Here is a 14558-nt window from a genome sequence, read left to right as displayed (position 1 = left end):
CATTTGAAATGTATTTAGGAGGTTTTAGAGATTACACAAATGACATTTGAGATTTTTGAGATAAAGAAAAGTACATTTAATGAAAATCACTTTGCACACAGACTATTCAAAATAAATATTTGATATATTCACACACAAATCTTATTTGTTTTATTTAAATTACTGGTGGCACAGTGGTATATGTGTGGACTTGCAATGCAAGAATCCGGGTTTTGATATTTGTCATAGGCAGAGCACAGATAGCTCTTTGAATAGCTTTGTGCTTAACTCCAAACAAACTAAACTTGAAAATACTTCACTAAAGAATATGACTTTTTGTATGTGAAAGACTTGTAATGTTTACTGAAAGACTGCCAAATTTTTTGAAGATATACATACTTTATTTAGGCCTTTTTTATGGGGACAAATGTCAAACAACCTAAAAATGCATATTTTTGGCTCCAGTGCAGTTATATTTCTGGCAGTCCAGATGAAAATTGACACAAATATAAATTTTAATTCGCCCAACACATTGACATATAAAAAAGTTGCCCATTATTAGCCTATTTTAGGGAGTTGGAGCTCTGCCTCATTTTGGCTAATTTACATGGGATTTGGTACAAAGATACCTTCTTGTAGATCCCAAGCAGTAACATAAACAGTTTTTAATTTTTCTGTGTTTTACTTGATTTTTATGGCAAAAACATGTTGTATTCACCTGCAAATGTTGTCCTCTTTAATATTAAAAGAGAGTTGTGTTTCATTCTATCATTATTATGCTAATTTTTGGTAATGAGTCTTAGTGTACATGTATAATTTATTGTGTTACTTCTTAGTATTGTTGTATAACTTTCAATTTTGTTTCCATATCGAGCTTCCTTGTTCAGAGAAATAGCTTAGTGTGGGTGTTAATACGCTTTATGTACTCATGTTTCATATGTTATGATTGATTGACAATGGAATGTTATCTTACTAATTTCAGCTGGTGCAATATCCAGAAATAATGTATTCTTTATGGAAATTTTGTAAAATTGAGGGTTATTTGAAAAAATATAAACATATTCAAAGTATATAATTGCATATACAATTAAAAAAACTAGTTTTCTTTCACTGCAACTTAGAGTTTATATGTTGAACTGTGTAGCAAAATAAAGAAATATCTGAGATCACAAGATGGATTATTTTCTCTAAACATTAAAAATAAAATGTTAATTGACCATTTGTAAAACCTTTTTTTGGTTGAGTAAATGTTTGATAACTGCTTAAAATGGGTTCTTCATGTAGTGAGATCAGGTATTTGTTTATTTTTATCTGAACATCTATATTGTTTGTCATATTTCATGTATTCTTTCACTTGATTTAAATTCAGTTAACTAAAACCTGATGTATATCTATGCCACAACTGTCTTTTGAAAATATTTTACTTGTAAAGATGAAGTAGGTGATAGTGCCAGGTGTTTTACTACTGATCCCTAATATTTTTCATATTTATTTCAGAACTTTTGTGTCAGTGTGAAAACTGAGCAGCCTGATGATTTGGAACAGGATGAGATTGTTTCAGTGTTCAATGTGAGTGATGATGATGATCAGGACAGTTCCAAAGATGACCCTTTGAGTATGAAAAAAGAAAATGAATTTCAAGATGAATTTCTACATCTTGACTCTGAGTCAAAAGGAGGAACTGGTAAATACAAATATATATATATCATTACAATTCTTTGAAATACCTACAAGAATAATCAGATGGTTGTGACCAGCCAGATGGCTCTTGCATTCTCTTCAGGATGCATGCTTGAGATGGTTCATCTTTGGATGTACTTATTGTGATAGGTTTCCACATATTTTGTACTTACTCTACAGCTTGATTTATTGTCCTAGTCACACTACACTTAGATAGTCTGCTGCACCTCTGAAGTATACAGGTCACCTTTGTGACACTTTAGCACTTTGCACTAGTGATGTTTTCACTAGGTCACCCCCTCCCCCAGTAGATGACACATTTCATGAGTTTTCCCTTTCTGTTGCTATATTCTCAGAAAGGAGTTCATCTTTTGGGTGTCTTTAGCTGCACTGGTCCTTCAATCATCTTCTCAGTGTGGGATTCTATTTTAACCCTATGACTAATGGGTTCTACAGTTAGTAGGACCTAACATTGATATTGTTATATTTCATTCTGAAAATAAAACTAGTGGATGAAATTGTTTGAAATTGGAAGAGAACATTCCTAAAAGTGTTTGTTAATATTTACTTTTAAATAAAGAAATTAAATAATGTAAAGTACTAAAATTTGAGTAATAATTTACAATTTAATGCCCATCTTACTGACGTAAATTTATAAGATAGTAGTTCAATAAAATTTTGAATGTGAGTCAACAAATGAGATGACATGGCCTTTGACCCGTGACCCATGTGGAGAGCATTAAAGCTCATGCCTCAGGGTAAGTTGGTGCAAATTTCATATGCACTTGCACTCACACAATATGCTAGTGTAATATTAGAAACTTTTATCAGATAAACTTAAAATATATATAACATAAAATATACATAAGAAACAAGAGAGTTAGCAACCTGTCTTTGGGTTCAGGATGCTTACACTCGTATACAGTGGTTCAGTAACACAACTTTTTTCTCATGTTATTGGTTTTCTGAAACATAATTCATTTAGCTTTCAAACATGCATTTTTGAACTCAATAAAATATTCCTCAGGCATTACAATAGGTTGTTCCAAAATCACTATTTCATATAGCTTTCTACAAAAAGCTGCAAATAGACATTCAGACACAGATACAAAGTTTACACATGAAGAAACTATTTCAGATTGTTGTTCTGTGGTTGCCAAAATTAAAAATCTTTAATGAGCCTCATATAGAGAGCAAAAGCTTTTATTGTTGGCTACACTATTAGCAAAGAGGATAAAAAAAGACAGCAAAGGATGTATTGATAGCCCAATAAATCAAGAAGAGGTTCAACTTTTATAGTATTGCTTGTAACTATGCATAGTTTGTTTCTAATTTCTTGGTTTTTTTGAAACCCAAATTGAGGGAATTTATAAAACCAACAAGGGACAATTTTGCGTCAGACATGTTACGTGACACAAAGAAGTGAAGATTGGGATTTTTTTTTTCATAATTCCTTTTGAAATTAAGAAATCAGAATTTAGATAATATAAAATTTGATTATAAACTACATTTTGATGACAAGTTTATTGACTTACAATGACAATAGTTGTTTACTTAGATTTTGAACAAGTAATAAAAAACATTTTGTGAATATAAAATGATGTAGGGATGGCAGTGCCAAAACGAATGCAAACAAGAATATAGGGATAGTACACCTATACATAAATCATCCCTACATGATGTTCATCATTATGCACTGTAATGGTTATAATGTTGAAAGTTGTCCAACCTCATATAATGTTGAAAGTTGTCCAACCTCATGACCATTACAGTGCGCACTGTAATGGCTATGAGGTTGGACGTTTCGGCCAACCTCGTAGTGAGTGAGTGTAATAACCAAAACATGTTTTGACTCAACTTGGTTTTCCTTGTATGTATGTATGTCCTAAGCTCTTTATTACACTACACTGATGCCTACCCTGATGTGACCATGATATTATGATAAACAAACTGCATACCAGAATTTCTTTCTTTTGAACCAATATTTCAATGAGATTGGGTGTGTTTTTAGTCTGCTCAAAATGTCATTTTTTTTATCAAATATACATCTTAGTTACTAAGCTTTATAAACTATAGTGAAATTTTATGGTACTAATATAGTAATTTATGATTTTTTTAGTTATTGAAATGTATATATAAAACCTAAGAAAAATATTTTGTTTCATATCGTCTACGTGCAAATTTTTTAAAGGTTTAGCAACTTATGTCAAGCAGCAACTGAGTACAAAGGTCATAACCAGAAGAGATAATTGTTTGCTTTACTTCTTTAGTTACTGTTCTATGTTTAAAGAAAAATAAGTTTAAGAACTTACTTCAAAATAGCAATAATCTATACACATATATAATGTATAATAATCGAAATGTGACTGTATTTTACAAAATACTAGTCTACTAAAACACAGTCAAGATGGGTCACTTTGTACAGACCAAAGGTCAGTTTTATGTTATTTGATATGGTAATATTAGTGCACGTGAACTGCGTCATTGTAACTTCTGTATTGTTAGCCAGACATGTCTTAAAGGTCAATATAATAAAAATAATAAATATATTTGATTAAATATAATTAATTTAATTAAATATAATGTTATGAGATTTAAGCTATTTAGTCTAAACATTTATGTGTTTGTGTTATAATTTGTGTTCATTCTAGAATGAAAGATTCATAATTTATGTTTATTTCCTAATTTTTTATGGTTGCGGGATCAGTCAAATCTGCCGAACCTGTACAGAGATTCATTAGTGAAAATAACAGATAAGATAAAAAGTTTTTCTTAAGCAATGTTTGATAACTATCCGGAGGTTATAAAGATTTAGCATGTGAAATTTCAAAATTTTCTGATGCATAAAAGTATTTTTAATGTTAAAATGAAAATTACTTTGCATGATAGATAGGCAACATGCGAAAAGAAAAAAAAAGATACGAGAAAAACATTGCTTTACAAACCTTAAGACTTATTAAGAAAAATTGATATTTTGCATATGAAAGCATTGTAATGTTTACTGATAATCTGCCAAATGTCGTTAACATTCGCTTACTAATTTGAAAGTTATAGCATGAAAACTATAACAAGCACAAAATGATTATGAGGTCAGTCCCAGGGACTGACCCTGTGCTAAAAGAGTTAAAGTAAAACTCTGTCATTGTTGATTTTTTAGTACAAATATTTGTATTATGTCTGTTTAGTACCTTGGCCATCCCTGCATATAGAATCTACTGACTCTGTGATGCGACTTCATTAAAACTTTGCCATTCATACTTTGACCCTAACAAATGGAAAGAGTTAGTAAGTATAACAGGCAGCTGTGTTTGAATTTAGGTTTATTAAATGAGTCAATTCTGTTTCAGTACCTGTTACTCTATTAAGATCATTTCAAACATTGTATATTCATAATTTTTTATCACGTGCATCTAATAATCTGAATGAACTAATAGATTACAAACTTGATATCCAGATATGCTACTGTTATTTAAAGCTGGAGCTAAACCACTTTCATCCGACCCATTACAGTATATAGCTATTGCTATAGAACATAGTTTATTAATGACACTATGGGAGTTACTTGACAGTTCATTTTAGCATTCATGATGTGATTCCATTTTGATTTAACAGTGATCTAATTTATACTTTTAAAATATATTAAACTGTGGGTTATAATGTTTTAGTTATGAAAAGTAAAATCACTGTTTTGAAATAAAGTTAATCCCCTTCATTTTTCTACAGTTTTGACATTTAATGACCTGTTATCTGATCTGAAATGCCCCCAGTGGCATGTCTGCAGACTTACAACGCTAGAAACCGGGTTTCGATACCCATGGTGGTCAGAGCACAGATAGCCCTTGTGTAGCTTTGTGCATAATTAAAAAAACAAAACAAATGAACTGATCTGAAATGTAAGTAATTGGTCATTCTTCTTCCCATAAATAACCATTTGGTAAAGAGAGTTTTATATCTTTATTTCAAGACATTTCATTTTAGTATGAAATTTCATGATTATGATCTGGCACAGGTATTGCATATATATATTCAATGTTTGTAAGAGTCTGAGGTTTATTCAGTTACTGATTTGAAAGAGCTGTTCCCAAGGAAACTAGTGTTCAGAGTTGATGGAAAGTGTTGTCTCCCTACAGCATTGCTATATATACTCATTGGGATTGAATAGTGTTGAGTAAGCATGCCAAACAATGATCTGTGGACCATATTAACCAGTTTAGCATGCAATATATTTTCCATTAGGTTGTACTTGGGACCAATTGCATAAACATGCAGCAGTACAAAAGGTTGTAGGGTATGTGCCATTAATGATAACATTTTGTGGGCTTACAGGTTGGTATGCTTATTTCTGTCTACAGTATATTTATGCCACTATTCTTTATGAAAACAGGATTGGATCTGATTCCAAGCTTTATCCAAATGAGTATACTCCTTTTATCTAGCTGCAGGCTGAAGAGCAGTTCATCTGTAAAAGAAATATTGGTACACCATGTCATTTGTCCATTGTGCATGTTCTGGGCACCACTGCAGGTGATCCGTTCTGTGCCTTGCTATAAATGAAATATACTTCATTAACCATTAGCATACAGGCCTGTTTATTTTGCACATGTCACAACCTTTTACAGTGTTACAGTCAAACTTTAATTTAACAAACTTATTATCAATGTATGTCAATAAATTTGGAATGAAACAGTTTGTTTCAAATTTTTATATTATATCTAGGTTTTGATTTTTAATTTCAGAAAGTAATATTTAAAAGAAATTCAGTTTGTGTTATGGGATGTATTTTCTAACCAATTAAAAACATAAACTATACGTAATTACAAGCAAAAATGTAAAATGTTGATCTTCTTGATTTGCTGATATATCAGTAAATTTGTTAAACTCATCTTAGAAGTACCTCCCATTCTTTCTCTCTCTCTGAGTTTTGAGAGTGATTCATAATCAAACTTGTATGGCTTGTTTATAACTAATAGAAAGAACAAATTCTCCTCTACATAAATCTCGTGATGCTTGGTTTAGTTTTGGTGGTGAAAGACAATAATTGAGAAGATTCTCTTGGTTTCTGTTCTGCAGTTTTTTTGTTGAAGAGTAACATAATTTTTAAACTGTTTATAGTTTAATTAGAAAGCCAGAGAAATTATAGTAGTTTTGGGACGTTTTCTTCTAGTGACTGATATGTTTTTGTTCTAAAATATATATGAATTTTGTTTTGAGATCTGAATATGTAATATTCAATGAGGCTTAGAGAGAAACCACTGTCATGTGCAAGATCTCATCCTGTTTACGTTATCTCTAAAGGAAAGAGCCAATAGGCTTCCACTTTGATTTATTGCTTTTCATGGAGAATAAAAGGGTACATAAAATAAAACCACAAAATTGAAACAGATGTAAAAAAAGTTAAAAGGGAAAATTGTGAAGATAAGTGATTTAAGTACCTGAGATAATTATGCATTCAAAGACGAGGGGAAAAGATATTATTAATTTTATTTCATATTTTTCAACTTTTTATTGCATTTTAAATTGATAATTTTACTACAGTTAGCATTAGGATAGAAAAAATAAGAAGTGAAATATAAAACTATAAAATGAAAAGAAGTATTTTTGTTCTTAGCTTGAAAATCACCTTTCCCTCAGACTGACTGAGTAAAGGATTTGTTAATTCACAGACAAATCACGAGTAAAAATACTTCGTTAAACATTGTATTTTTTATGTATAACATATTTTTCATGTTTTCTTAGGTCTTGTCAAATTCCGTGAAGGCATTTAGTTATACTGTGTTTAGTTTCATGGTTACAGGGCTAGTCAAATATACTCAACCCACGTACAAAGGGTTAAGCGTATTACATGCAACTTGGCTTTGTAAAGTATGTTTGTAGCCATAGTCCTTTTTGCCTGGAAACATCCAATTTGAGCTTGGAAAATGTACGATATGTTTGTGATATTTTGAGATTTGACTGATTTCAGCAAAGAGTATTAGATAGAACCAGTTTATAATGGGAGGTCAGTAGGATGTATCATGAAGTAATACTAAACTGGCTGAGTTTAAGCTAAGAAGTAAACAGATTGGACAGGATATGTAATACAAGATGGAAGCTATTTATTCACAAAGGCAAAAACACATTGTGTGTATTTATGTTTTACACTGGACTCATGAATTGATCAACTGGTTTTCTTCCCTCAAGATGTCTCCCATCATCCATCTTGTATGAGATCCCATGCATTAAAGTTTGAACCTAATGTTTTTTACTTAACTCTATATATGGGCTCAGTCACTTTGACTGATGTTGCAACCACCAGGTAGCCATGAAAGTATACTTACTATACCTTTTAATGTATATCTTCACAACATTTGTCAAGCTTTCAATAAACATCACAAGCCTTATTTACAGAGAAAACTAAAATTTTAATAAGTATTTTTACTAAAGATTTGTCAGAATATATGGAGTCAAAGTGCAACTCAGACTTTCACTAGTCTGAGTGGAAGGTGATTTTTTATGTTAAATTTAAAAATACTTTTACGTCTTACAATTTTCAGATTTCATGTGCATAAGATTTAAAACCTACTAAATTAATATTAAAACATTTCTATAAAACATAAGATTTATTTTATTTTCTATACCATAATACCATACGGACTCGGTTAGTTTGACCAACCTTGGAACCACAAAACATATGAAATAAATCTAAATTACCATTTTTTCTTTCAAGAATGACTGCAGGTTATAACAGAAACTTGCAATTATATATCCTAAAAAGCTTATGACTTACAATTTATATGTTTTTTTTATTTAATTGTTGCTTGATTTACACCTTTTATTGCATGATTGCTTGTTAGACAAAGTTCAAGTGTACTTTTAAATTTGTCTAACTAACAATCCTGCGACACATGTGGCAAATGTGTATCTCAAGCTAAGGTATTGAATGATATAATGCACAAGATATCCAGGAGCATATCTTGTGGAAAAGTTTTTATTATTTTTGTCTAACCTAACAAGTTTCTGATTCATACATTTTAAGTACTTTTATAACAATGTCCTATAACTGTATTAATTAAAGTGGTTTCCAGAGAATAATATTCCAGGAAATAAAATTACATTCACTCGAGGGAGAGCTATCAAGAAGATTACATTCCTTCATGTAAAGTTGCATTTCGTCATGAATTGTTTTTTTTTATTTAATCCATGCAGTATGTTCACTTTGGCTGGGTATAACTAAAGGAATTCAGATGGACCATGTATTCCTGATTGGGAAAGTCAACTAAAAAGATTCCTCAAGCAAAGTTAAATTCCTTGGGAATGTGGGAATGTAATATTCCAAACCCTGGTGGCTTCCTAACTAAGGCACAAATCAGAATCTGAACTTAGGGATAACAGCCTTCAATCTGTAGGTGAAATAACTAAAAATCTACTGAGAACATGGTAGTATTATATGTCATTTGGTAAATTAAAACTTTCTCATTCTATTGGTTATAAAGGTGTAGAAAACATCATAATGAATTATTGGCAATCTGAAACAGAGGACATGATAGAAGGGCATTTAATGAACAATAAAGCAGTAAGTTAATAGAGATGTACTCTGAACATATGAACAGCAGGTGAAGTACTACACAGCTGCGAGGTTCACTTCAAGCACATTGAAATGAGATACACTCAGTCTGCTTACAGTACTTGCATGCGATTCATTCACTGATAATGAAATGCAGTTTGAAAGTGTGGAAATGTACAGCAATTAATGAAAATATTTTAGTAATATATAAACCACCAGTTTGGGTTTTGTTTGTCAATTTGCTGTACTGCATGGGAGTCAGTCATTCATTTCCTACTATGTGGTAGTAAGTAATCATTGTGTATAATATATATAGAATTTCTGGTTAAAAGTTTTAGAATAGAATTGATGACCAAAACCCATTGTAGCTATTTCTGAAATCTGTGATACCCAATAGAGATTGTATGTCATGTTTTTACTTCTTCTAGAAATGGCATCAGAGCAAAGCTTGAAAGAAAGCTCTAAGATCGTAATGAAGAAGAGAGGTTACCTGACAATGGAACAGTTGAATATTGTTGGCAATGCATCATTTGCCTCTGAGGAGAAAGGGCTTCTGTCAGAGGAATCTGAAACTGAAGAGATAGATGCTTCTGTTTCAATGCCTCTGACACAAGCTGTCTATAAAACAAAGTGGCCGAGAAATCCTGAACCAGCTCTTCTTGATTCTGTGTTATGGACAGATCAGGATGTAGCTGGTCAGAAATCTCGGTCAGATGAGGACATTCCTAAAACGTGCAAGTCAGGTACAACCAAGCAAAGAACAAGAACCAGAATAAGAGGAAGTAAAACTCCTAGAACAACTGTACAGGAGAAGCCTCTCATCTGCAATGATTCCTGGACCTGGGTGGAAGTCTGTGAAGGGGAACAACCACAAGTAACCTCATTTGTGAAGGTTGAGCCAGTGTTATATCAAGCCAACCAGGCAGTTACTGTTATGGATTGTTTTAAACTTTTTTTTTCTATTGAATTGTTGAGTATAATTGTAAATCAAACAAATGCATATGCAAATGATAAAATTGCATGCCAGAATGAACCTCCGAGGAAAAAGAGTAATAATAAATGGATTGATGTTACTGTTGAGGATATTTTAGCTTACTTAGGTATAACTATAGCTATGGGTCTTCGCCCTTACCCTTTTATTTCTGACTACTGGTCTACTTATCTTCCTTTCCATGCTCCTTGGTTTACTAATGTCATGTCAAGGGAAAGGTTTCAGGCTATTAATAACTACTTACATTTCAATAACAGTGCTAACTCTCTTTCTAGAACAAACCTTAATCATGATAAACTTTTCAAAATTAAACCTGTTCTAGACATTCTGCTAAAATCCTTTGAAACTCACTATCATCCTAACATGGAATTATCCATAGATGAGCAAATGTTGGGGACAAAATCTAGAATTGGTTTCCTCCAATATCTACCAAAGAAACCTGTCAAGTGGGGTATCAAGGTGTGGGTCCTGGCAGAAGCCTTGAGTGGATACTGTCTTAAATTTAAAGTCTACACAGGCAAAAAGGGAGAAATGTCAGCTGAAGGTCTAGCGGACAATGTTGTGATGGAACTGATGGACAAATACAATAGACAAGGACACTGGGTCTTCATGGACAATTTTTACACTTCTCCTTGTTTATTTGACAAGTTACTGGCTGTTGGAACATATGCATGTGGAACATGTAAGAATGACAGACTTTATTTTCCACAAGAACTGATAGCCACAAAATTACAGAGAGGGGAAGCAAAATTTTTCAAATGTGGATCTTTGACAGCTGTGAAATGGACAGACAGACAAGATATATATGCTCTTTCTACTTTACATTCTGCAACTATGACAACTGTGACAAAAAGAGGGAGGGATACTGAGGTCACAAAACCTCAGCTAATTGTGGACTACAACAAATTTATGGGAGTGGTGGACCTGAACGACCAGCACGCAAGTTACTATTCTTGTGGACGAAAAACAATAAAGTGGTATAAGAAACTGTTTTTTCGACTTTTGGACTTGACAATTGTGAATGCTTATGTACTGTACAAGAAGCAGAACAACCAGCCAGCATTATCCCAGAAGACCTTTAGAAAGGACCTGGTAACTGCTCTTGTTGGACCTCTATTTCAAAGTAGACCAGGTCTTTCTGGTATATCATTTTCAAGAACTGCACAGGAATTGTCACCCCTGAGACTTACACTTGGCAGGCATTTCCCAACAACTCTTCAAAAGGGTAAGAGGAAAAGATGCAGACTGTGCCTATCAGAAAATAAGGTACAGATGCAGTGTAAACTGTGTCTTGAGTATCTTTGTATGAGACATTTTGAAGAGTATCACACCAGTGCTACTCTCCAAAGAAGCTAAGCATTTTCCTAGTACATAAACAAAACCTCACTGAAATGATCTTATTTATTTTCTGTGTTCAAAATATGTCAAAATAAATCAGTTATGATAGTTTCATTGAGTTATGTTTATATATCCTAGTCTGTTCTCTTTTCCAAAACTAAAATATTTTTCAGAGTAATATCACTTTTTATTTTTTTTATTTGAACATACAATGGTATTTTTTAATGTATAGTATGTTGTGAGTTTTACATAGTTTTTAGCAAAAAATATTTTGTATTACCTTTCACAGTTTTATACAGTTATGTATGTACCATAGTAGTGTTCCTTTTCATGATGTGTAAAGATCAGATCATAATGTTATATATATATTTCATAAGAACAACATAAATGTGTTTTTTAAGTTTTCTACAATGTTTTCAGCTAAACTTGTTCATTAGTATAGATCTTCATTCATTAGTTCATTTCTCAACATTGGTGCATAATTGTTTTTGAAAGTTCTTCCCATTTTTGATTGTTTCATTCTGATGTTCCTTTTTGTGATGTGTATATATTTGCATGTTTTTGTAACTTTTCATTGGTTCATACAGTTTTGTATGTAACATAGTGGTGTTCCCCTTCATGATGTCTAAATGTTTGCACATATTTCTATATGTCAGAATTTATATAACTTTTCTTTGATTAATATAGTTTTGTTTGTACCATAGTACCATTTGCACATATTTTTACATGTCAGAATTTCTATAACTTTTTTTTTATTCATATTATATATACTTTCATGATGCAATGTTTCCATTAACTGATAAATACTGGTCAAAATCTGTTTCAGATGCTAATTGACCAGCTGATAGAAACTGTCAGTCAGTCTGATGTAAATAAAATTACTATTTTCTTAAAATTTGTAGCCCAACATATGAAAAGAGGTAATCAGCTGTAGATCTTCCTATCTTATTATGAAAAATTTAGAGTATGCCAAAGGTAATATTGATCTAAGTTGTTTAGGATTAATTTGCAAGAGTTTCAGAAAATTTATAGTGAAACATATTTTAACAGTAAATTATATATTGAGAGAAGTGTGTATCATATGAAATACATTTTTTGATAGGATATGAAATGCCTTGGATGATGTCTCACTTTCAGACTAAATTCTACATTAAAGCCAGATGTCACTTGTTAGCAGAAACATTGTGTTACATGAAAAGCAAATGTTTTAGAAGCAAACTTACATTGAAAATAAATGGCACAAGTACTTTAACATAACATAATGTTTAGGGACAACAAAAGACATTGGTCCATCTCGGCTGTCCCATTCTCTAAATTAAACTAAGACTATTAGATAAATAAATTAAAAAAAAATTTAGTCAAGCCTTATCATTCATATATCCATCAAGCTTTCTCTTAAACTCACTTAAATTTACTCTCTCCACAACATCCAAAGACAACCCATTCCAGAGGCCAACCACCTTGTTAGAAAATAAAACTTGTCTTAGCTGAAGATGATTCCTACCTTGTCAAAATTTATATTTGTGTCCCCTAGCCCTACTGTTCTCACCATTAAGTATGAAAAAAGATGATGCATCAACACTATCAACTCCCTTTACAATCTAAAACACCTCAATCAGATACCCTCTAACTCTGCTTTTTTGAAAAGAAAACAATTTCAGAAGTTGTAATCTCTCCTCATATGACAAGTTTTCCATCACAGATATTATCATACTAGCCCTTCTCTGAACTCTTAACCAATGTTTGTATGACAACCCATCCATCCCAGGCACCATTCTAGTAACCATCCTCAGAACCCTTTTCAACAATTGAGTGCCCTTCCCAAGACTGAATAAAATACTCCAAATGTGGCCTAACCGGTGACCTATACAATGAAGTTATAATCTCTTTAGACTTGTATTCAATATTTCTGTAGATACAACCTAAAATCCTATTTGCCGTACCACTAGCAACAGCACAGTACTTGGATGGCTAAAGAGACCAATCAACATTACACCAAGATCTCTTTCTTTCAAGACACTGTTAAGATTATTCCTATACAAATTAAACTTATAATTCAAATTATGATAAAGCACATGCATTATCTTGCATTTATTATAATTAAAACCTATTTGCCCAATTCACTAAATGATTTAAATCCTTTTGTAAAGCAGCAACATCCAAGACCTTAGTATCATTTGCAAATTTGCGTAATGTATTGACCATTCCTTAATCTATATCACTGATGTAAATCAAAAAGAGCAAAGGTCCTAAAACTGAGCCCTAAGGTAATCCACTTGTGACATTAATCCAATTTGATTAAACTCCATTTATAACAACTCTCTGTTTTCTTCCATCCAATCACTCTTCTTTTTTTTCCAATTGGCTAACTTATCCTCCACACCTAAAGAGAGAATTTTTTTATAAGCCTTTTATGTGGCACCTTGTCAAAGGCATTCTGAAAATCTAGATACACCAAACCTACAACCTTACCCTTCATCTATATAAGCATTAATCTTTTCAAAGATTGTTAAAAGATTTGTAAGGCAAGATTTTCCCTTAGTGACTGTCCAATAAGATTTTAATTTTGTTAAATGACTTTGCAAAGCATCTTTTATCAGAATTTCCAAAACTTTTCCCACAAATGATGTAAGACTAATAGGCATGTAATTAGTGGGACAATTTTTATTACCTCCCTTGAAGAGAGGAGTTGCATTAGCCACAATTGAAGGACTTACAAAAAGATAGTATCATATGGCTCACATTTCCAATCCTTAACCTCCTTCAAAACCCTTAGGTAAATATTATCTGGCCCAGAAGACTTATCGTTCTTTAAACTTCCCATTTTCTTCTTAACCAGCTCAGTATTAATGCATTCATCTTATTTCCATCTGTTCAAGATGAGGAATACTGCTTAAATCTTCATTAGTAAAAACTGAAGAAAATGCAGAATTTAATAACCCAACCATCTCATCATCAACAGATACAAGCCTTCCTTTTTCATCCCATAAGGGCCCTACCCCCATCCCAACATTTTGTTTACTCTTA

General features: G+C 32.1%; 1 protein-coding gene across 6 annotated transcripts in view; it reads left to right on the top strand.

The window, feature by feature from the left end:
* Positions 1 to 12853, top strand: part of LOC106465234 (piggyBac transposable element-derived protein 4-like) — a 28364-nt gene extending 15511 nt beyond the window's left edge. For 4 of the 6 annotated variants that reach the window (XM_022393098.1, XM_022393095.1, XM_022393096.1 and 1 more), the window contains 2 exons: positions 1477 to 1663; positions 9631 to 12853. In XM_022393098.1, the coding sequence (XP_022248806.1) occupies positions 1477 to 1663; positions 9631 to 11549 (2106 nt within the window). In that variant the 3' untranslated portion in view covers positions 11550 to 12853. Of the gene's footprint in view, positions 1 to 1476; positions 1664 to 4844; positions 4945 to 5501; positions 5553 to 9630 lie in introns of those variants that run through there. The other 2 variants (XM_022393100.1, XM_022393101.1) reach the window with 2 other exon arrangements.
* Positions 12854 to 14558: the final 1705 nt, after the last annotated feature.

The sequence above is a fragment of the Limulus polyphemus genome, unplaced genomic scaffold (assembly GCF_000517525.1).
Source record: "Limulus polyphemus unplaced genomic scaffold, Limulus_polyphemus-2.1.2 Scaffold1879, whole genome shotgun sequence".
NCBI classification, from domain to species: Eukaryota; Metazoa; Arthropoda; class Merostomata; order Xiphosura; family Limulidae; genus Limulus; species Limulus polyphemus.
This window is presented reverse-complemented; position numbering and strand designations above follow the sequence as displayed.